Source organism: Microcebus murinus, chromosome 14, assembly GCF_040939455.1.
Source record: "Microcebus murinus isolate Inina chromosome 14, M.murinus_Inina_mat1.0, whole genome shotgun sequence".
NCBI lineage: Eukaryota > Metazoa > Chordata > Mammalia > Primates > Cheirogaleidae > Microcebus > Microcebus murinus.
In genome coordinates this window covers 39,524,371-39,548,995 of record NC_134117.1, presented here as the reverse complement: position 1 = coordinate 39,548,995, position 24,625 = coordinate 39,524,371, and the positions used below count along the sequence as shown (strand labels likewise).

The window sequence follows — 24,625 nt, the reverse complement described above, 5'->3', positions numbered from 1 at the left end:
CTAGAAACAAAATTAGTTTTAAAATAAAGAGGAAACTAATTTAACAAAATAAAGAGTAAGGTATCATATTAATAAAAATGACTTTTACTAAATAATAGTTATAGACTTAAACTGAGACATCACTGACAAAGTCAGCTACACACCAGAAATAAAGGTGATCAATACAGCACCCTGATAGCAGCCAAAGGAGAATAAAATTAAACAGCTTTTTAAAGGCCTTACAAAACTGAAGGCCTTATTCAAACTGAATATAAGATAATGTAAGAGAATGCAGTCCTAAATTTTTGTACCTATAAAGGAAGCAAAAGGAAGGGAAAGATTTAGGAAATTCCATGAAGGTACAGATCTATAGTGTTTGGCAATTAAAAGAATCAACTCTGACCCTGCCTCAGTCCATTCCTGGACTGCTAATTATACTTTCCTGCATTACATGTTGAGCAGTTATAAAGTATATTACTCTCAGAACCTTGACATTGTTTTTAGCATGGATTATTCAAGATGAAATTCTTAGTTCTTTTCTCATTTCTACAAATCATCAAAATATATAGTTATCAGCAGTGAGCTTTTGCCTGACTGAAAAGAACAAACACTTATGAACAAGTGTTGAATCCAGTGAGCCATTCACTTATTGCTGGTGAGGTCATCCCAAGGGAAAGTTCAGCCACAATTTGAGAAATGAATAACAAATGTGTTGATGGAGAGTGGAGGAAAAGTATGACCCTCCTTGCATATATTTTCCTTAAGTTGTGAAGATTTGGGATTAGGTAGGAAATAACTGCTGGCAACTGTTCCTTGATTTATAATATTTTTCTCATTTCTCTCTCTTTTTGCTGCCATTTCTCTATTTATATTGACATATGGGCTTATTTCTGAAAATGAGTGGTAGTGAAAGCAATGCACTTGAAATATAGTAGTACTGATTTTTAAAAAAAGAAAGAAAGAACAGATATACTGTAGCATAGGGTGACAAACTACAGTACATGGGCAAAATAACCTGTTTTTGTGCAGTTGGTAAACTCAGAATGGTCTTTACATTTTTAAAGATTTGTTAAAAACATATAAACAAACAAAATGTAGCAAAAATCAACAAAAAGTTAAACTAATAATAATATGTAGAGAGTCTATAGGTAGCCCACAAAGCTTAAAATTTTTATAGCTGACATTTTACAGAAAAGATTTACTGACCCTTTCCACATACCATTCATTGTCTATCATTAAAAAAATGCCTGTTATGTTTACATAACTTATAAAGCCACCTTTAAAAGAGTAAAGATGTAAAAAATATCTTTTCAACCCTAAAACTTAACATTTGTTTATTACATTAAATTGAATTAAGGGATTATTCATTCAACTATGCAAAGATGGATCTCATATTACCTAGCCATAAAGACAAGCATTGTCAGTTAGTAAAGTTATCAACAGTTGCCCTCCCATATCCATGGGTTCCATATCCATGAATTCAACCAACCATAGATTGAACATATTAAAAAAAAAGGATGGTTGTGTCTGTGCTGAACATATATAGACATTTTTCTTGTCATTATTTTCTAAACAACATAGTATAACAACTATGTACATAGTATTTGTATTGTATTAGTTATTATAAGTAATCTAGAGATAATTTAAACCACACAGGGAGTTGTGCATAGATTATATGCAAACAGTATATCATTTTATATAAGATACTTGAGCAACTGTGGATTTTTGTATCCACAGGGAGTTCTGGAACCAACTGAGGGATACCAAGGGATGATTGTATTCAATAAAAAATTTTTTAAATGAATAATAGAGACTAACTCATCCCTTAGTATGTAGGAAAGCAACATTTTAAGAGCCTGGAAAATAGGCAGGAGGTTATGATCTTTGGTGTAGGGCAAATGAGATTAAATCAGATAGTATGTAAATTGCATAGTGCTTGAAATAAAAAAGAAAGTAATCAGTTAATGGTTGTTATTTTTGTTCCAGTTCCCTAAGAGAAAAATTACCATTCTTGTTTTTTCTTTTAACTCATAAAAGATTTGGGATTTTATAAGTGATCAAGAAGCTACTAGGATTTTGAAATAATGGACAGGAAAGAGAAATGTCAAAAGAACATGGGGGAATGGATATATTCAAAAAAATATCTCCATCCGCACTTTATAATTTACTAGCTCTTCTATTGAGAAAAAATGATCACTTGCAATTTAAAGAACAAACTAATACTTTGGAATCCCAAGACGTAGATGGCAAAGGGATCAATATTAATAATGATAGAATCAACATCTTATTTTAATTGACTGCAACGATAAGCCAGGAGCTATACTAAGCACTTAGAAGCTTCCTTATCTTTAATACTCCCAGCAAAGCAGTGAAGTAATTTTTCCAATGTCAAAGAGCATCCTGTAGCAGTGGTGAGATTCCAACACAAGCTGCCTGGCCCTAGAGTCTATGTGCTAAGCACTATTTTCTGCTGCCTTTTGTGAAGATTGAAGTTTTCTTACTCCCTTCAACTTTACTCATACTTGCCAACAATTACTTCAGTAGCAGGGAAGGTCTACCCAGAAGGTAAATCATTATTTTTCTGTCTAAAATCTGCTTGATTAGCCTTGATTGTATCTTCTTGTGGTTGCTTCATGATTCTTTACAAAAGTGAAGAAAATTATTATACAGAAAATGTCCGTGGACACTTGGAAAACATAATTTAACCTCTGTTTTAAACTTCTGGTTCCACCTGTCACTGGGCTGAATGGCTCTGACAGTTTGATCCTCTTTCCTTTTCTTGGCGGCTTCTCCTTGCTGGATACTGCAATAACAGAAAAACAAAAAACAAAACAAAACAAAAAAACCCACCTCAGGTACAGATAGCCAGAGAAGATAGAAAACAGTAAGAAACAGACCAAGAAGTTGAATGGTGCCACCTTTGATTACCTAAGGAAAAGCCATGTATTTTATTAATGAACTCCTTGGTGTAAGAAGGGGTTTGTCAGCTTGCAACATATGTTTTCTTTTCATCCCTATCCATTCTTCTCATTTTAAATAATTTCAAAAAATTGTGGAATTTAACCTATATGCCTCAAGGAATTATTATTTTTAGCCCTAAGGAAAAATTCCTGCTGCCTTGATCTCACTACAGGATTGATCTTTTACCAAAACGGTTTGAATTAGATGCAAACTGTCTTATACCATGCCCCTTTGCATTAACAGTTCCTGTTAGAGGTGCTAATTTGCTTTTCTGATATCTTTGAAATGTGCTAGAAAGTTCAGAGTTTTTTCCTTCTCTTTCCTTTATTTTTGATGAATTTTTCTTGCACAATAGGATACATTTTTTTTCCAGAAGATGATACAGGAGTTTATTATTCATGAATGTTTCGCAGCTGGTATAGGCATCATGTACATGAATTATAGGCACTGTGCCTTAAAATTTACAATGTCATTTATATTATGAGGATCACTTTGTATACATCATTTGGAGATTTGCTCTTCTGTAATCAAAAAAGCTTTTCTTTGAGCATACTTATTCTTTAATGTATTATAATATAGATTAACACTGTAGATTCTACTAAAAAATGGTTATTTCTATTTAATTACATAATATATAATTTATCCTATTTAGTAGGTTACCCTGATTTTGATAAGTTTCAGGAATGGAAGTCTCATTAATTTTTCTTTTTGTTTTGGTCTATGTGGTAGAAAATATATTTTCTTATCTTTTCTTGCACTATATTTCATGTGGCTCTTTCATCATTAATATTATCTCAAAAGAATAATGTCATCATACGTGTAGATAAGGACATTGAAATACATTGAACACTGATATTGGTTACCTGCTTTCAAAGCATAATTTATATTTTCTATGAAAGAAAGATAGATAGAGATAAGAGAAGGGGGATCTCACAATGCCAATCACCTGCTCCTTGCAAAAATTAAATTTGATTCGTAGTGTGAATTTTTCTCCTTGGAAGCAAATATTCTGATATGTCCGAGTTTTCAAAGAAAAAATTTTGATGCCCTTGACAACATGGGGAGTATATTATCTAGGAATGATTTTTTGTCTCTAGGCATATAAAGCTATAAAAAGTGAGAAAACATATTTTTATGTATTTTCTATTCATATATGTATCTTTCTCTTCTCTAAGAACAGCATAGGTCCTTGTAAGTTTTCCATAGACAACAGTGTGCTCATAGGCATAATGCCAGAGAAGTGTCAGGGAGATTAGGAAAAGGAGAACCCTAAGTCCTGTATATTTAAAACAGATACTTTTTAAATTTTTTCCTTTATCCCTTCCTTCCTTAAGTAGGAAATAAACATGATAAAAAATAAGTGAGATTTTTTTCCCAGAGGAAATGCAGGCTATAATTTTAAAACTACCGGTCTAAGACAACTTCACTTCTTTGTAGAAATCCTCAATGTCTTCCAAAATTGCCCAGGATAAAAGCAAGTGTCCTTTTGATACCTACCTGACCTCATCTATTTCTCATGCTCTCATGGATTCTACTCCAGCTCCACTGGCCTTCTGACACAATGAGTGACTCCTGCCTCAGACCCTTTACACTTGCTATTCCCACTGCCTGAAATGTTCCTGCTCCAGACATTCACACAACTAAGTTTTTCCCTTCCTGCTGGTCTATGCTTGCTTTTCCCTGAGCAGAGTGGTCTTACAGGACCACCTTATAAAAAATATTAATAGCAATTCTGCAGCACTCTGTGCTCTCTTTCCACTTTGTCCTGCTTGGTGTCACTCCATGTGAACCCTTGCTTATTCATTTATCATTTCACTATTCTAAATATTATATCAGGTCCACAATCACTGGGACTTTGTGTTTTTCTCTATTGTATCCTCAATAATTAGAACAGTGCCTGGAATATACTATGTAATCAATAAAGATCTGTTGCCTGTCATGTAGATCTGTTTTTGAGAAAGGCTAGGTCCAACTTTTCAAACACTGCCAGGGGTCTGTGGCTTCCTCCTCCTTCCTATCACTCAGCTCTGTGTAGACTTTGCTCTCAGGCAGCCTCTGTAATGAGGACATAGAGATAACAACCATCTTATTCTTTCCCCTGCAATGAGGACTTGGGGTCATGTAGCTTCAAGATGGGAGTTTTCTAAAAAAAAAGATACTCAAATGAAGAAATGTAACAAATATATTCGGTAGGAATTTAAAAATATATTAAAACATATTTTTTTAAAAAAACTTGAATATATTTAGAAGTAAAGGAACAAATTTTAAGAAGATTCATCTTAACATTTTCTCCAGAGATTTTTTGCTGTCTCAATAATTGCATAATTTTACAAAGGATTTATTGCTATTGTCTAAACTAAGGTTGTGTGTGTGTGTGTGTGTGTGTGTGTGTGTGTGTGTTGGTGTGTGTTGGGAGGGAGATAGGTAGAGTACTATAAAGCAGAGTATAACAGAGCAGGATTTATTTGGGAGAACGCTATGGGGACTCTCCCTTTGAGAAAGTGTGCCTATGAGCACACACTTGAACAAGTGAACAAACTCTAGCCACTTTTCTCCACACCACAAAGAGATTCCTCAAAGCATATTTACACTGTTAAGACACAGAGACTATCATAGTCGGCCAAGGGGTGTGTATGTTTTGCTGTGTCTGGAGGACGTAGTGTTGAAAAGTGAGAAGGATGAATATGGATGCTTACGCCTGCTGAAGTTATTGTTTTATCTGGAGTAAGAAAAACATCTTCAGCAATATAGTTTCTGCCTCTATACAAGACATATACAAATAAAATAAATTGTATCCCCTCAACTGTAAAGTTTGCGTTAGATGTACATTCTTACACAAATGCCCATTGTTATTGTTATAAATGTAAAATTTTAATTTAGAGAAATTCCAGCACATGTCCAGCTCTTAGCTATTGCAGGGGCCAAATTTCCCTAAAATTATCTCTCTACCTGGTAATTGGCAGCCCCTAACAGTGCTTTAAGCTCACAAATTAAGCTAAAATCAGATTTAAACCCTGTGATATTAGGGTTTAGAGTGTTAGAAAAGGTTTTCAGTTTTATTTCCCAGTAAACTGAAATGATTTTGAAATTGTACAGCACAAAACTTTTCTCAAGGGACTAAAGAAACCTGCAACCTAAATTCTTCATCAGCCAAAGTACTCTCCTTTTAGGCTTCAAACTTATGTGAGGTTTCCTGAACTGCAGCTGAACTGTCACCCTGGGTTTCATATTCCCAGATTCTCCTGAATTTAGCTTTAAGTATAGATTAGCTTTAAATATATTGTCATAATTTAAAATTAAAGACTTTTTTCCTTTGAGGTACTCTATATGTAAAAATGGGTAGCCTGTCACGGGAACATTGGAGAGATATGGGCAATGATGAGTTAAACATATAAAATTTTTGTCTATACTTGCCTAGAAAACCAAATCAGCAGAGCAGAGGAAAACTACAGATATCAGTGAGTATATTTTAAGATGCGTAGCAATTGACTGGTGACAATCAATAACTTTGACTAGAGGGAATATATGTCCAAGATTTCATGAGATGGTTTCAAGAACTGTGTGTGTGTGTGTGTGTGTGTGTGTGTTCTTAATTGGACTAGATGTCAGGTGATGCATTTTCAGATTGATTAAAAGCAGTGGATCTCAGCCAACTACAATTTTTCCTCTCAGGAAACATCTGACAATGTCTGTGGACATTTTTTGTTCATCACAACTGGAGAGTAGATCCTACTGACAAGCAGTGGGTAAAGAACAGGTGCTTCTAAGCTTCTCAGATGAGCATGAAAGTGTCCCCTGACCCCCCAACAAAGAATTGTTTAACTCAAAATATCAGTAGTATCATACTGAGAAACTCTGGCTTAGAGGAATATATGGTAACCAGAGCAATGAGGTAGAATGCAAGATATTTATTTTTAATGGAATTTTATAGATAATCACTATAAATGATAATCACTATAATCACCGGCATTATACTAATAATATAGTAATAAAGTAATATTTTGGAGTTCTGGAGAAAAGACACTTCAAATAAACCTTTATATCCTACTTACTGCTGCTATTTAAATATCTGTCACATCTCTTCTAAAGCTGTGAAAACTTTCCAGTTTTCTAGATGATAGTCAGCTGATATTCCTTGGTCTTTTAAAATCCATCTTTATGGAAATAATGGAAACAAACTTTTATTTTCTCCTTCTTATTAATGATCTGTCAACAAAAGTTTATGACTATGGAAGAAAGCAAGGATTCTTATTTGCTTCATGCCAAAAGACCGTTATATGATTCAAAGAAAAGCTTACAATTTCTAAACCTGTTTAACTTAAAGAATTTTTTATTGTTTCTTGTTCATTTGTTTTGCTTTGTTTTTTTCCTTTTTAATTGAACAGAATTTAACTACTCTGTTCTTTCTAAAGTTAAATGAAAAAAGGACTAATTTGAATTCTGTGTTTGAAAGTAGAATATTTGCTTGGACAACTATTTAATAGCTACTGGTATTTTAATAGTAGTAATCACTATCACCTTTAGTAACTTAGCAATAAATGATTCTTACTGTGTTGTTTTGTAAATAAACTTCAAAGTTTATTGCATGTCTTAAAGCTGTTTATTGCTTCGCATGCTGCCAGCTATTGTTGATTAAAGCTTAAGTATGCAAATGCTATTATTTCCCTGTGATTTTGATAAATAGAAAGAAAGGAAACTGTGTTACTGAGATATACTCAATAAACAGCTAATAGATGTCAGTTGTCTAGGGAAAACAACAGGAGACCCAACTAATCTTGAGAAATGTTTATGGTGTTTCTATACTTAACTACCAGGAATTAATTAATTTGGAGCAATGAAAATTTTATTTTAGATTAAAAAACAAACAGAGAATAGCTGTATTTAAAAACCTACTTGACAATACTGAAGAAATAAATTATATTTCTATTCTGGTTCTGAGTATTTTTTAAATCACAGTTTCATAAAATCCATAAACAGTTTTAAAAAGAAAATAAAGGAAGAAATGTCCTCTTCATCTCTGTGATTTTCCCCATTCACGTGTATGTCTCACTCACATGAAGGAACAAAGATTTTCTTGAAAAAAAAAAGCTCCAGATTAAGAAAACAACTTTCAGAGATGGAGGCAAAATTATCCAACAATAAAAGTCGACTCAGCTTTTTAACAGTTATTCCTTACCTGACTCCTCCAAAATAAAAATAGTTTACTGTGATTTTGATAAGCAAATGGTTAGAAAGAACAGCAAAACTTGATTGTCAAGACAGTTTTCCTAATTTAACCACTGTGTGCTGAGTGATTTGGAATCAGAAGCTGCCTTTGTGAATCAAGATGAAAAATTCAAAGATTAATGCCAAAAATAGCTGGCTAAAAAGACCTAGATGTTTATACTTCCTTTTCCCTAGTTTAGTTTTATATTACAACTATAATATTATGCATATATTTATAAATACAATCATAACATATACATTATCTTATTTCTTTCACTTTTTTTTCCATTTTTGCTCCATTCCTTATTGTCATGCCTCTTTTCCCTCAATTAATTTACCACCGTTTCTGTCCCATCACTACCAAATACTTCAATCTGTAATTATTATAAAATGCATATTCTCCTATATCACTACAATTAAATCATTAAATCATCAGGAAATAACTTTTATACATTGCTACAGTATAACTCTATCTACAGTCAACTTTTACCAGTTCTTCTAATAGTGTCCTTGCTAGCAAAACAATCCAATCTGGAATTGCATGTTATCTTTAGATGCCATGTTTTTTTAGTATCCTTAATTTGTAATAATCCTTCCTTGACTCAAGCCATTGAGACTTTTGAAGATTACAAGCCAGTTATTTTGTACAAGTTGGGTTGGTTGATGTTTCTATATAATTTGGTTTAAAGCATATTTTGGGAGTTCAAGAATAACATTGAATTAATGCTATATTCACCTTATCACATCCTATCAGATGGTATTAAATTTGTCCTATTACAAGGAAGGTTACAGGTAATACCTTGATCATAATTGTTCGTGTCTTAATGTACCATCTTGTCATACCTTGAGACTATGTACATAGTCTTTCCTCATTCATTTTATTTGTTTATCCATCCATTATTTGTAACATCTGTTGATGTTCCTTGACTGAATTAGTATGATTGTTGAAAAATAATGACTTTGTAACATCATCATTTCTTGGAACTCTACTGTAAAGAAAAATGTTCTTTTCTTACTCCTATAATTATATATTTATTTGTTAATATCATTATGAACTCATAAACTTCAATTCCATTCAAGGAATTATAATCCATTTATCTCAGTCATCTTGGGCTGCTATTATATATAACATATAACAAAATAATAAAATAAAATGCTGTATCAAAGTACAAAATAGGTGGCTTAAACACAGGAATTTAATTCTCACAGTTCTTAAGTCTGGGAAGTCTGAGATTAGAGTGAGGGCCCTCCTTTCCGTATCCTCACATAGAGGAGAAAGGAAGCTTCATGCTTCATCTTCTCTTTATGAAGTTACTAATCCTAACATGGGGCTCCACTCTTATGACCCATCTAAACCTAATTACCTCCCAAAGGCCCCACCCCCTAATAGCATCACATTGGGGCTTAGGTCTTACACATGTGATTTTGGAGAGAGCATAAACATTCAATACATAACACCATTACCATCATTATTTTGATGCTCAAATTATCCCAGAATTGGTCATGTTGAACTTATTCAATCAGATTCCTATGTCCTTTTAACACATTCCCATCATTCGTTGAGCACTTTGCTATTTTCTGATTCAATACAATGTTCTAGACTCATTTTATATTTTTCTGATATCAGCCTTGGATTTAGGCATTTCTCCAAAACTTTCTGGTTTCTTTGATTGTTGAATACACATTCACACATTTGTGTGTGTGTAGATAGATAGATAGCCATGAGTTCACACTAATAACTCCAATCCCAGTATAATACCACAAAGTTTACTCAGGTTTCCTTTCTTTTGATACTTTTGTCTCTTCTATGAAAAACCTTATTTTCAATATATTACTTACTAAATAAATGTCATTATATGTAAACAATCGCTAGTCGATGGGCCTCATACCAGTTCTCTCCTCACTCCACCTGTGTTATGACACCACGTGCCTGGCTGCTGCATGCCCAACACAGTTGTACTCCTTACCCTACCCAGGAATATGCAGACACTCCCCTTACCAAGTTCCAGGTCCAACACATCACACTATCTGCCATAAACCATACCCTAAACTGTTGCCTTCTTCACTCTCTTGTCGTTTGACATTCTGCTATGAACTGCTGTTTCACTGGCACCCTTCCCATGCAGACATCATCATTCACCTACAAACCAACACTTACAAAAGACTATGCAAATGCCCTTATAACTATCTTTAGGATTTGAAACCACACCAAGCCACTATTTCCATTCTGACCTGCTTACAAAAAACTGGCTTACCTCCTATGTGTTCTGGCATCCCATTCCAAACATCATGAATGCCCTCTTTGCCCCTCTTGGGTTTGGATGCACCAAACCAGGCTGCTCTGGCAAACCTTTTTCCAAGAGAGGCTTCTTTGATTCCATTTAGTTTGCAATAACACACTAGGGCTCTGACTCGCCACATTTGTCCCTGGCATGACTCCCCCATCCAACCCAGATACTCTCTTCATATCACTCAGTCTGGGACACTCCAAATTTGACTACTGTTGCCACTTACCTCATAGCCATGCCCTTCTCACCCTAATTAGCCTCTAACAACTCTTTCTGGCCTTTCCTTATCACATCTGACTTCAGATTACATTTCCTCATCTTCTTCCTATCATAACCACGTTGGCTTCTCCACCCTCTTAGACACTCTCTTCATCTGACTCAGACCACAGTATTCCACACTGGGCTGGCTGCTCTCACAATACTACTGCTTGTTCTGCTCCTGCGCTAGGTAGCTCTGATCCCTGTGTCAGACTGTAGCCCTTATTTGCAGTAGGTGCAAAGGCTACTGTCTAAGCCACATCTAATGGTTTTTGACATTAATTATTCAAGAAGAAAAGCAGGAAGAAAAGAGTCAGGAAGTACACATATTTATGATGCTAATGAACCGCAAACATTTAAAGACACTACAATAGATTTCCAAGCAGTAGTTTGGATCACAAAATCAATTTAGTATGTCAAATGATCTTTTGTTAATGAAATTGAATAGTATAGAAGAGAATTGAAAATATCAGAATGTATTGTGTATGGTAATGAAAATGAAAATTAATACTATGTGTGAAGAATTTTTTGCTGGTTCTTGGATATAGATGAATAGATAAGAAAGACAGAAGGAAGGAAGGAAGGAAGGAAGGAAGGAAGGAAGGAAGGAAGGAAGGAAGGAAGGAAGGAAGGAAGGAAGGAAGGAAGGAAGGAAGGAAGGAAGGAAGGAAAAGTGTTCAGATTTATATAGCCAAATATGTCTGTATATTAATACATTGAAGATTTCTTGTCTTGAATAGGATAATCTCCTGACGTTGGATTATACATATATTTGACAAAATAATCTTCCAGTGTTTTTATTGTTTGTATTTTATACTTAAGCCTTCAAGCCATCTGAAATTTATTTTTATATGTGATTAAATTTGAAGACCACATTTTATTTATATATTCATCTGCTGATAGACATGTGTACTGTTTCTAATTTTTGAACATTATAAATAATGCTACTATTCACATTTATATTTAATTTTTTGTGTGGACATGTTTTCATTTCTCTTGGACAGAAATCTAAGATTAGAATTTCTGTGTTTAACATTTGAAGAAACTGTGTTTAACATTTGAAGAAACTGATGAACTATTTTTGGGAAAGGTTGCACAGTGTTACATGCACACCAAAAAATTATGAGGATTCCATGTGCCCTACATCTTCATTAACACTTGCTAATGTCTTTTTTGTCATTAACATTCCACTGTATGTGAAGCGGTTCTGCTCATTGCAGTTTAGATTTGTATTTCCCACTGATTAATCGTCTAAGCATATTTTTATATGATTACTGTCCATTTATATATATTCTTTGGAGAGATGTTTATTCAACTTCTTTGTCCATTTTTAATTTGGGGTTTTTAATTATTGAGTCTTAAGAATCTATTGTATATTCTGCATATAAGTCTATAAGATACAGTTTGAAAGTATTTTTTTTCTCTTCTGTGAGTTGTCTTTCACATTTCTCAAGTTGTCTTTTGGAACACAAATTTTTTTTTTTTTTTTAATTTTGAAGAAGCACAACATATCCGTTTTCTCTTCTATTACTTGTGTTTTGGTATTGTATCTAAGATTATTTTTTAACCTAAGACCACAAATATTTTCACTTATGTTTCTTTCACAATTTTTAAAATTTTAGCTGTCACATTTAAGTATATGATTTATTTGCAGTTTGTGTATGTGTGCATGTGTGTTTGATGTAAGGAAGAGTCCCAAATTCATTCTTTTGCATGTGAATATTCTTTTATCCTTACACTATTTGTTAAAAGACTATTTTCTCCCATTGAATTATGTTATAATCTTTCTTGAAAATTAATCAGACATAAGTATGAGGGTTTATTTTTGGACTCCAAATTGTGTCAGATTGATAAGCATGTCTATCTTCATACTGGTAACACTCCCCATTGATTACTTTAGTTTGTAGTAAGTTTTCAATCAGGAAGAGTCCTCTCACTTTGTTCTTTTAAAATTGTTTGGCTATACTGTTCCCTTGTATCTCAATTTGGGCTCCTTCCTTCAGGCTCACATCCTGATCTTGGTCTTCTAGATCAGCGGTCCCCAACCTTTTTGGCACCAGCCACCAGTTTCATGGAAGACACTTTTTCTAGGGACAGGGTAGGGGGTGGAGTTCAGGTGGTGATGCCAGCAATGGGGAGCTGCTCTAAATACAGATGAAGCTTCACTTGCTTGCTCACAGTTCACCTCATAATGTGTGCCCCCCACTTCCTAAGTTTCATGGAAGACAATTTTTCCACATACTCGGGGTGGGGGACGAGCTTTGCAGATTTAGCAGCCTGAACTAAGGCAACATCTAATTGAAACTACTGTGTAAGCAGATGAATATAAGTTTGGGGAAGTGGGAGTAGGTGAGGGATGAAAAATTACCTATGGGGTACAATGTACACTACTTGGGTGATGGGTACACAAAAAGCCCAGAGTCCACCACTATATGTACATGTAACAGAATTCTACTTGTACCCCTTAAATCTATTTTTTAATTGCAAAAACAAATACATTAATTTTTACAAGGTTATTTTCCTAAAAAATATGTTTATGGAAGAGGTATGGGCTATAAATATACACTTGAAGTCTTGAAAATTTAAGTATTATTTAAAACCTTAACATTGGATCAAATTGACAATGAGAGACAATGAGAGAGACCAACAATGAGCAAGAGGAGTGACAAATAGTGTGGAATATGACTTTAACAAGGAAGAGTAACAATTGATACAATCTAGGCTATGGTAAAAGAGTCAAAACTGAGGGATTTCCAGAAGAATATTCTGGAAGTGGCAATGAAGAACAAGGAGGCTATAGTGAGGCTCACCAATTAAAAGGGATATAGGGGGCTGGGCGCAGTGGCTCACGCCTGTAATCTTAGCATTCTGGGAGGCCAAGGTGGGCAGATCGCTCAAGGTCAGGAGTTCAAAACCAGCCTGAGCAAGAGCGAGACCCTGTCTCTACTATAAATAGAAAGAAATTAATTGGCCAACTAATATATATAGAAAAAATTAGCCAGGCATGGTGGCGCATGCCTGTAGTCTCAGCTACTCGGGAGGCTGAGGCAGGAGGATCGCTTGAGCCCAGGAGTTTGAGGTTGCTGTGAGCTAGGCTGATGCCATGGCACTCTAGCCCGGACAACACAGTGAGACTCTGTCTCAAAAATAAAAAATAAAAATCAAAGGGATACAGGGGAATAAAGGTTCTCGTGGAGAGCTTGGTTTTGGTTAAAACAAGAAGGTGAAGAAAACCTTGAGAGAAGATTAGAGCAGAGGAGACTTTGCTAGTGATAGAGAACGAGTTTCAGAGGACAGAGTATTTCACTTATGCTTCTGTAGCAAACAGTTTGTGAACTTTGACAAATTCTTTAATTTTTTAAGCTTAAGATTTTATCATCTGTAAAGTAGTGATCACAGAGCTCACCAGATAAGATTGCTTGAGGATTAAATGAGATAGGATATGTAAAATATCTAATACATAATAGGGATAAAATGTTATCTACCATGATTTTAATGGATTATTTATAATATTTATATTAGTTCTAGGTTTATTGACAAAACTAGACACTATTAGAATTGCACGCCCATTTTAGAATGAATTAAATCTGTTTGTGTCCCAAAGTTACCAGTTTTATACAATAAAACATTTTTGATACTGGACCTGTCTAGGTATTTTTCCCACTAAATCTTTCCTAATTTATAAATTTCTCTGGATGGGACAGTAAATACACACTCATTATTAAATGCTGTTTATTTTCAGCACAACCAGCAGAGATTCTGCTATGTCTTCCTAGCCTAAAGCATTTTTCATTTGGCCTCCTGAGCAAAATATCATTAATCAATACCAATATTAAAAGAAACAGAGATTTTTGGAGATTTGTGGCCTTCCCATCTTTCATTTCCCAACATCCTAGTATTTTGAGCATATTTATATTTTTGTCATTCTAGATTTAGCTACATTTTCAAGTTTCAATTGTGTTATATTTGCATATTATATATCATATATTTTATAATAATTTACATTTTGGGGAATATTAAATAAACTTTTTACTTAAATATATTTATTTCAAAAATAATGAAATACATTTATTTCAAAAATTATTTCAGAATCATGAATGACAAAATGATACTACTTGACATAAATAGAATATATGCATTAATTTCCATAATTTATATTTAAATACATTCAGAAATATCAACATTTTGTTAAAGGGCCAAAAATATAACTCCAGGAGTACATACACACATTTTTGGAAACACTGCTGTACTGATTTGAAAGCTTCAGTTCTTGCTCTCAAGTAGCTTAATAACATAAATCAGAACTTGTTTGCCTAAGTGATAAAAGAAAAGATCATCTAAATACGTTGATTTTTATCTGTTTTAGAATCCCTAAGGGCAGGTACTTTGTCTTAATGTCCTCTGAAATGTGTAGAATCATTCTGTGCACATAAAGTGCACTCTACCAGATGGTATTTGATGGCTGTGTTCATCTTCAACATGAACAGAATATTAGTTTAGAGAAGATGTGTTTTCTTTTTCAAAATTTCCATTTTCTAGTGTCTAAGAACATTGCTTCCTTGGATAACTGCTTTTATTTCCCTATTGGTTCTTCTGAAAAATTGGGAACTCAAATTCAGATGCAGTAAGTCATCTGGTTGACTGGACTAGAAAGAGTAATTGCTTTGATTTTTACAGGTATTATTTGTCCTTCAAGCTAAAATTAAAGGAATGACTTGCTTTAATCTTAATCATGTTGTTGACCATGTATTATCAAACCAATGGCTAATATGTATTACTCGTTAGCTATCCAAAATAGCATCATTCACTCATTTAACCTGAGGTATTTAAATGGCCAGACAAAACAGAGTAGCTAGTCTTACGCTTGCTTGTCTCCAGACCTAACAACCTCTTTGCTATTCCTCAAACTCAATAGGCATGTTTCCACCTCATGGCTTTCTCACTTGCTGTCCCCTCTTTCTAGAATGTTCTTTCACCTTTTACAAGTGTTTGCCACAATTTTATATTTTCAGTAAGACTATTCTGATCACTTCTATGTAAGTGTAGATCCTCCCCCTGCCCTCCCTATGTGTCCTTCTTAAATTATTTTATATTTTTGTAACACTTATAAAGATCTGAAAACAATATATTTTAATTATTTTGCAAATTCTTTTTTCCTCGACTACAATGTAAGCTGTTTAAAGGCAGGATTTTTGTCTGTGTTGTTCATTGCTGAAGCCGAATGCTTAATACAGTGCAGGTGATCAATAAATATTTATTCAATTTATTAATGAGTACTATAAACATTATTATTATTATCCTCATTTTGTACTTAGGTATCTTACCTGAGAGGAGATGGTATATCTAGAACTAGAACCCAGGTAGCTGGCTCCAGAACCTCCTCAGTAAACTCCATCATAAACTCCAAAAATGATAACTGCTATCACATTTAATACTTTTTCCAGACCTTGAAGAAGGGAAGCAGATTTGACTTGATCTATCAAAAATAAATACATAGGAAATGTTTTTGGACTGATGAGGAATGATTCCTATCTCTCATATTATGGAAAATACTAAACAATACTATACTCTCCTTTCTCACACTGAAACAGTTACTATTAACTCTAGATTTAAAAAATATATATATGTAAGTTTCAATTAAGTAAATTACAGAGAACTCTAATTGAAATTGTGATAGAAATATTAATATAATTGAAGTCTTTTGCATTTTCTATTTACCAATAAAGTTACTATGAGGCTTAAATGAGCTAAACCATGCAAAAATTTAATATATTAATTGTTCCTGACATTAAACAGTTATTTTGAGATGACTGGTTAGACTCATACAAAAAAAAAGATATTCTAAAATGATAGTATGAATATATTTAGGCCACATATACATATGTAATCAAATCCTGATACTTGAAGGATCAATGCTTCTGTTGATATTTTCAATTATTCCTTTTATGCAATATTTCTTGCCTTTGGACTGGCAAATAGAAATAGATGGTGTTTGTGTAAGTGCTAATACATGTAATAGATTTGAGAACTCTGTTATATATAGCACCATTCCCCCTTGCTTTTGTGACTAAAAAACTATGAATCCTTCCTAATTATTATACCATCTACCACACACCCTGAAGCAATAAAGGATTGACAAGATAAAAGGAAGAAAACAATCAAATGAAGATTTTCTTTTAAATCCTGTGTTTTCAAGTTTCCACTGTGGGCACAACCTCACACAACAATGAAGTAGACAAGTTACTGATATTCACAATCCTTAAAACCCTGAGGCATTTAAATGGTTAAATGAAACTGAAGAAATATTTCCAGGTACCTCAGGGATTGAAAGTAATTAATATAAGAAATAACAATATTTAAGTAAAAGGAAACAACTTTCATAATACTCTCATCCCACATCAAGGATATTGAATATATTAAATATTAGAATAGATCTGATACATTAAAAGGTTTAACATTAGTTTGGTATTAAAATTGTTTACCCAAAGCTATCTTGTTTCAGAATGTATTTCTTCTGACATTTATGAAAACAAAAGAATATAAATTGTTTCTCAAGAAAAAAATAAAAACAACCACCACACACTAATAAAGAATTAAAAAGAACTTGATAGTATATATAACCATGTAATAAGTAAAATTGACTGACCTGAAAGAGAAAAACAAAAAAATTTAGTGCATGCCTTTTTTAGTGATAAGATATAGTCACCAGATATAGTGTAAATCTGTGTTTCTTCAAAAAGTTACCTGACTATAATTATTTGTAGTTTCATTTTATCTTCTTTGCTAATTCTTGTTAATCAAAGAACAGAAAACAAGGTGAAAATATCAACATCTACTATCAACCTATTGAATGTATTTTTAATTTTTTTGTTGTTGTTTCTTATTTTCTGCTTTAGGCTTCCATTATGATTAACTTAATGAAATTTAAAATTTTAGATTTTGACATAAATGAAATGTTTCAAAGATTTTGACCAGAGTCGCTTATTATTTCTTTGTTCTTTACTGTTTTTATTCCATTTTATTTTAGTATGGGGGTGGGTTGCAGGGGGGCGGGGAAGAGGGGAAAATATGCAATAGCCTTTACCCCAAAGAAATATCATCATATTTTGGCCAGTCTGATGACATAGCACTTAACTCCAGTGAGAATGGCTTTTATCAAAAAGTACCAAAGCAATAAATGTTGGCATGGATGTGGAAATATAGGAACACTCATACACTGCTGGCGGGGCTGCAAACTGGTACAACCTCTGTGGAAAGTAATATAGAGATCCTCAAAGAGCTAAAAGTAGAACTACCATTTGATCTGGCATTCCCATTACTCGGCATCTACCCAAAGGAAAAAACACATTCCATAAAAAAGACATCTGCACTAGAATGCTTATAGCAGCACAATTCACAATTGCAAAGATGTGGAAACAACCCAAGTGCCCTTCAATGCATGAGTGGATTAAGAAAATGTGTTAGTGAGAGTGAGCAAAGTCAAGAAATGAGGCCTGAGAAAGTAGGAGGATGGAGTTGCTGTTATTTACTGAGATGATGAAGCAGTGAAAACAACAGGTTGTTGTCAATATTTATTTTTTGAGGTGGGCCAGGGTAAAGCAGAGATCAGGATGTGGGGCTTCTAATTTCAAAATGGGAGTCTTGTTACCTATCTAATTGAGGATTCAAGTAGGCAGTTGGAGAAAAGTCTGAAATCCACAAGAAAGCCTAGAGATATGAGCAACTTCAGCATTTAGGTAGTAGTTAAAGCTAATCTATTGGAGGAGGTGACCATATAAGTTAAGTTCAAGGACCAACCTTTGGAGAAATCCAATACAAAATAAGTCTCATAAGTGAGGAGAAATCAACAAAGGAAAATGAGAAAATATAGGTCAGAATGTGGGAATTAAAAGCAGGAGAATGTGGTATCCTAGAAGCCATGTGAAGGAAGTGTTTCACTTTTATGAAGCACAGATTAACCCTGCAAAGCTTTTTTCACAGAACCTGGCACATAGTAAATATTCAGTAGTTTATTACTAACTGAATTATTATTTTCAGTTGTCCCTGGACTCTGGGGTTTCTGTAGTCCTAGAGAAGCTTCTCATCATCAATCCACTGTGGTAGTTCCATGACCAGGACTGTATAATCCATGTCAGAGCCATTGGATCTATAAGTAGAAGCAGTGCCTCCCTGCTTGTTTGGACATGGAATTTCACACTCAGGCTCTCTGTGCTGGGACAATTATTGTAAGTCACTGAAAGGAACCCATATCATACAAATACCCCTTTCTTAGGTCCTGCCAACTCCAGTGAAGTTCCTGTCAGTGGAGGGGCTGGTGTTTTTGCCAGAACAATAACCTATAAATAAAATTCACCTAGCCCTTTCTTAAGATATTTCCTCTCTCTCCAGGGTCATGCAAAGGTAGATTCTTCTCACATTCTTAATACAGCATCCAGATTTCTTTTTTTTAGCCATGTCTTTCATAAGAGGACTTAATGCTTCATTGGAAATGAAAATTATTGGATGTTTTTGAAGGTCAAATCCTGGTTTCCAGTGCCACAAAGGAGTGTATATGTCTTTATTTTGGGCAAAAGAAACCCAGATCTCAAATTCAGAAGCTATAGGTTTTATCTTCTCTGATGGGTGAGGGAGGAAAGAAAACACCACCACCACCAACAACAACAAAAGGTTAATATTATTAAAAGCTTACAATGTACCACTTGTTAGTCTCTGTGCTTTGACATATATTATTTCAATTAAACCTCTCAACATTTATTAAGATTTGAATTGTTATAGTCCTCATTTTATAAATGAAGAATTGAGAAATAATCACGTGGGGTGAAGGGGGCCTGGTTTTGAATTCAGCTCTCTGGCTCCAGATTCAGGATTCTTGAATTATTACCTTGATATATTCTGAGCAGAAAAAGAAAAAGCAAACATTAAATAATTTTTGACACTGTAAACATCTATCTAGAACTTGATATATTTGTTTATAGATATAAACTCATACAAGATTAAATAAATTAAAATAATATAATTAATTATATTAATTAAAAAGGAAAATATTGGAAATACCATTATTGTATTCCCCACCAGAATTTCCCACATTCAGAAATACTGGGATCAGATATGAAATTTTGTATTTTGCATCTTGCCATTGTCTAGTCTATGCTTTAGTCTTTATTTTTAAAAGTATTTTGGATATTCTGTGTTATCAGTTTCAAGCTTTTATATTACTCTGTACTGATTAGGAGCCTTATCAATTACTTGATAATTGAATTACGTTTTCTCTCTAAAGGCAACTGATCGAGAGGGAGATCCAATAACGTATGCCATTGAGAATGGAGATCCTCAGAAGGTTTTTAATCTTTCTGAAACGTAAGTTAAAAATGACTTCTAACTTGCCCCCCTTCCTTTTTTCTTAAACAATGTACTGCTAGGAAGAGAACAGACTTTTAATCAGAGGCTTTCAGCTGTTTTTAGTTTTATTTTACCTTTTTTGCTATGAATATTAATGACAGCTAGAAGGATAATTCTGAACCCAGAAATCTTACCCAGGAGGCTATTTATTTTTAAAATTTTTACTAGGTAAAATCCACTGGGGTGGAAACCTTCATTTGAAGGCATAACCTGGGATTAATTAGATCTCTTTAAAGTTGTGAGCTACTCCTAATGACAAGGGCATTTCTACAAAAGATAACTTAGCACCAAACTGTTTATTCAAAGGGAATCTTGTAGGCAAGGTATGTTACAAACACTTTAAGGTGCCACTAAAATCCATCTTTCCATTTCTGATTAATGTAGGTATGTTTTAAACAGCTAAAACTTTTTTTTAAAAAAAATGTCCATACTAAACCTTTTTGAGGTCTAGATTAACATCATTCTACTTACCTCTCTGAACACATCTGAGATAATATTAATCATAATTATTGAAAAAATTGGGAGCAGGCATGAAAAGAAGGCGTTTAGGTTTCTAGAGAAATCTTTTGTTTCCCTGCATCAATAGCAAGGTAGCTGTTCTACTGTCACAGGTGGCTGGCTGATAAAAAGCTGTGCCTGCTTCCTCTCTGATATTTTCTGTGTGATTGTGACTGGCTGTACTTCCTGAAAGAATGAAAATGGAAACTTAGCTCATAATTATAAAGTGAAAACTTTGACAAATGAGCAAGCCACTGCTTCAGTCTCAGGAATACATGGTGCATAATACCAAATCAAGAGAGCCATGTGTGGGTCACTTGGTTGACGGAGGAACACCAGCAATTTCATATTGAATACGATTTTGCAGCCATAGGTTAGTAGTGTCTGGAAAACCATAGACAAGAACAGTTATTTCCCAGAACTTTAGATTTCACAGATGAATAAATTTCTATTTAAAAATGGAAAGACTTAATTATTTTCAATATTCCCCATCAAGATGTGAAATCATAAATTAGCTACAATTTATAGTTACTATTGAAGAAATCTCAAAACTTTTTAAAGGAAAACTTTAATCAAGACTGTGTAGTATTGGAATAAAAATAGACATATAGATCACTGGAATAGACTTAAGAATCCAGAAATAACTCTAACATTTATAATCAATTGATCCTCAAAAAAGGGGTCAAAATAATCCATCCAATCATGAAAGAATTTTTTGTTTTTGCAACAAATGAAACCAGAACAACATGCAAAAGAATGAAGTTGACTCTCTACCTCACACTGTTCACAAAAATAAACTAAAGTGGATTATAGACCTAAATATGAGATAAAATTATATAACACTTAGAAGAAAATACAGAAGTCTGTCTCCTTTTGAGTTAGGCAATATTTTTGAGATACGACACAGAATGCACAAATAATAAGAATATTGATAAATTGGATCTCATCAATTTTTTTTTCAAAAATGTGTTTCAAGGGGCACCATCATTAAAATCAAAGACAACCCACACACTAAGATAGAATATTTTAAAATAATGTATATGATAAAGAATATATATCAAGAATACATAAAGAATTATTACAACTCAAAATTAAAAAGAGAAAAACCTCAAGCTTTCACTTGCTCTGTTAAGCAGGAAGTCCATGTCTCTCTTTCTCTCTCTCTCTTTCTCTTTCTCTGGCTCTCTCTCTCTCTCTGTCTGTCTCTCTCTCTCTCAGATTCACAGTTCTGTTATATGTTTTTCCCTTGATGCTAAAGTATTTTCCAACTGCTGGTTATGAAATCGAATCAAGGAAATTCTCTACTTGTTCGGCCCTCCTGTTTCTCTAGTACTTCTCTAATGTCTGCTTTTGAAGTGAAAAAATACTGGTTGGGTCACAGAAGTTCTTCAAGAAGTAAAAGATGTCAGTGAAGAATGCTTTTAGTCTAAATTGATCATAATTTTTATATTACAACACTTAGGTCGACTGAGATGCTATCTCCTTAACAGGCAAATTGTTTCCAGGAAAGCTAGAGCAGGGCAGGTCCCGTGATGGTGGCGTGATCTCTTTTGGTGATCATTCTTGATTCAGGGTTCAGTACACTGGGCCCCTTGCCTTCTTCCTATGGTCATTTCATTTCAACTACCTCATTACTATTGCTCCCACTGATATTTATGGACTTGCCTAGACCATTAGCAATACATTCCAATGCATTCAAATGGGGAAAAATAAATGACATTTAAACTGCTACCCTCTAGAGACATCTGGGATTCTTGTGTAAATTTGCACCACCACTTCTCTGTAACTTCCAAGGATTTGAGTAATTCAGATACTCCCTCAAAAAACAACAGAAAGGAAGTAATATTCTACCTTATCAGATACTTCAATACATATATATAATTTTGAGTATATTTGCTACCTTAAAACAAAAAATAATTACCTATCCACTGTTTACTTTAAATACTATATCATTTTATGCTAGAATGCAAATTTAGCAATAAACATCATTATAATATCACTATTTTACTTTTTTCATTGAAGTAAAAATATACTAAACAGATTCTTGTAATATACTACCACAACAAGTAAGATGTGCAATGTTTGGGGGATGGACACACTTGAAGCTCTTACTTGAGGGGGTTGGGGGACATGGGTAATATATGCAACCTTAACACTTGTACCCCCATAATACACTAAAATAAAAAAATAAAAAAACTAAAATAAAAAATATATATATATTAGTAGTGATGAATAATCATTTCAGTGTTAGTCTGCAGTTACAAAGCATTGAATTGTTATACAATTTAATAAATTGGCTTAGTCACATAGCCAAGAAAGAAACTCATTCTTTAAAGAAAAGGCATCAGTTCTTTTAAAATCATAAACATTGGTTATGAAAATTGCTCACTGTCATATATTAAATGGCCATCTCTATAAGATTCTGCAGTATAATAAATTATTATTCCAATAATTTTTCATAGTACCTGTGTTGGTAGTGGTGGTAAATTATTCAGCAAATATTTATTCAGCAAACATTCATAAATAAGTAAACATTTAAATAAGATGTAATTTATTTTATAAATAAAATAGCCAAATATTTAAGTTATTTATCATGAGAGGTTAAGGAATTGCCATCTCTCAAATTGTTATGGATTGCCATCATTATAGCATATGTTTTTTAATGTAATACTTGAAAGCAAAATGTTAAATGAGAGATTTTCAAAAAATTATTTCTAGTCTCTGGTTCAAATTTTATTTCAAAAAGTTTTTCTTCACTGGCATTTTTATTTGTTTCTATTGTGACAAGTTCATTTTGACACTAAATTTAAAGCTTGATTATGTTTTTCATTTCAGTTTGAACTTTATGATTACATTGAAGATTAAATAATATATAAGAAAAATGTCATGCATTTTATTTCCTGGCAGTTCAGCTCTACTTTCAAAATATATACTCAACTCAAACTACTTCTAATACTCTTCACTTTATCTCATTTGTTTATGCCACCAACATATTTTTCCTGAAATGCTATCAAGGTCTAACTCCTTCTATTGATCTAAGTTTGTTAATCACAATTTACCATTTAACATGTAATTCCATGTCAACTTGAAGTAACCACACATTTTAAAGTACACTCCAAAACCTAAGTGTCCATCAACAGATAAATAGATAGAGACAATATGGTACATATACACAATTGAATATTATTCATCCATGGAAAAGAATTAAATACTGTCATTTGCAATGATATAGATGGAACTGGAAGACATTGTGTTAAGTGAAATAAGCCAGGTACAGAAACACTAATTTTGTATATTCTTACTCATATTTTGGGGTAAAAATTTTAAAAATTTAAATCATGGATATAGAGAATAGAATGATGGCTAATAGAGGCTGAGAAGGGTAGAAGGAAGGGGTAGATAAAGTAGGGATGGTTAATTGATACAAAAATACAGCTAGATAGAATGAATATGATCTAGTATTTCATAGCACAACAGGTGACTAAAGTTAACAATAATTTATTGCATATTTAAAAATAACTAAAAGAGTAGAGTTGAAATGCTCCTAACACAAAGAAGTGATAACTGTTTGAGGTGATAGATACTCCAATTACCCTGATTTGGCATCTGATAAAGTAGAACATTACTTCCTTTCTGTTGTTAATTTTTTTGAGGAAGTATCTGAATTACTCAAATCCTTGGAAGTTACAGAGAAGTGGTGGTGCAAATTTACACAAGAATCCCAGATGTCTCTAGAGGGTAGCAGTTTAAATGTCATTTATTTTTCCCCATTTGAATGCATTGGAATGTATTGCTAATGGTCTAGGCAAGTCCATAAATATCAGTGGGAGCAATAGTAATGAGGTAGTTGAAATGAAATGACCATAGGAAGAAGGCAAGGGGCCCAGTGTTGTTTCCACATCTTTGCAATTGGGAATGGTGCTGCTATAAACATTCAAGTGTAGATGTCTTTTTATTAAATGTCTTTTTTTCCTTTGGATAGATACCCAGTAGTGGGATTGCTGGATCAAATGGTAGTTCTACTTTTATCTTTGAGG

The 24,625-nt window shown here is 33.5% G+C and overlaps 1 protein-coding gene across 3 annotated transcripts in view; it reads left to right on the top strand.

Moving 5' to 3' along the window:
* The window catches only part of PCDH15 (protocadherin related 15), a 1,489,951-nt gene that overhangs the window by 1,245,420 nt on the left and 219,906 nt on the right, over window positions 1–24,625 (top strand). For all 3 annotated transcript variants that reach the window (XM_076010005.1, XM_076010003.1, XM_076010004.1), the window contains one exon: window positions 19,969–20,048. In XM_076010005.1, the coding sequence (XP_075866120.1) occupies window positions 19,969–20,048 (80 nt within the window). The remainder of the gene's footprint in view (window positions 1–19,968; window positions 20,049–24,625) is intronic.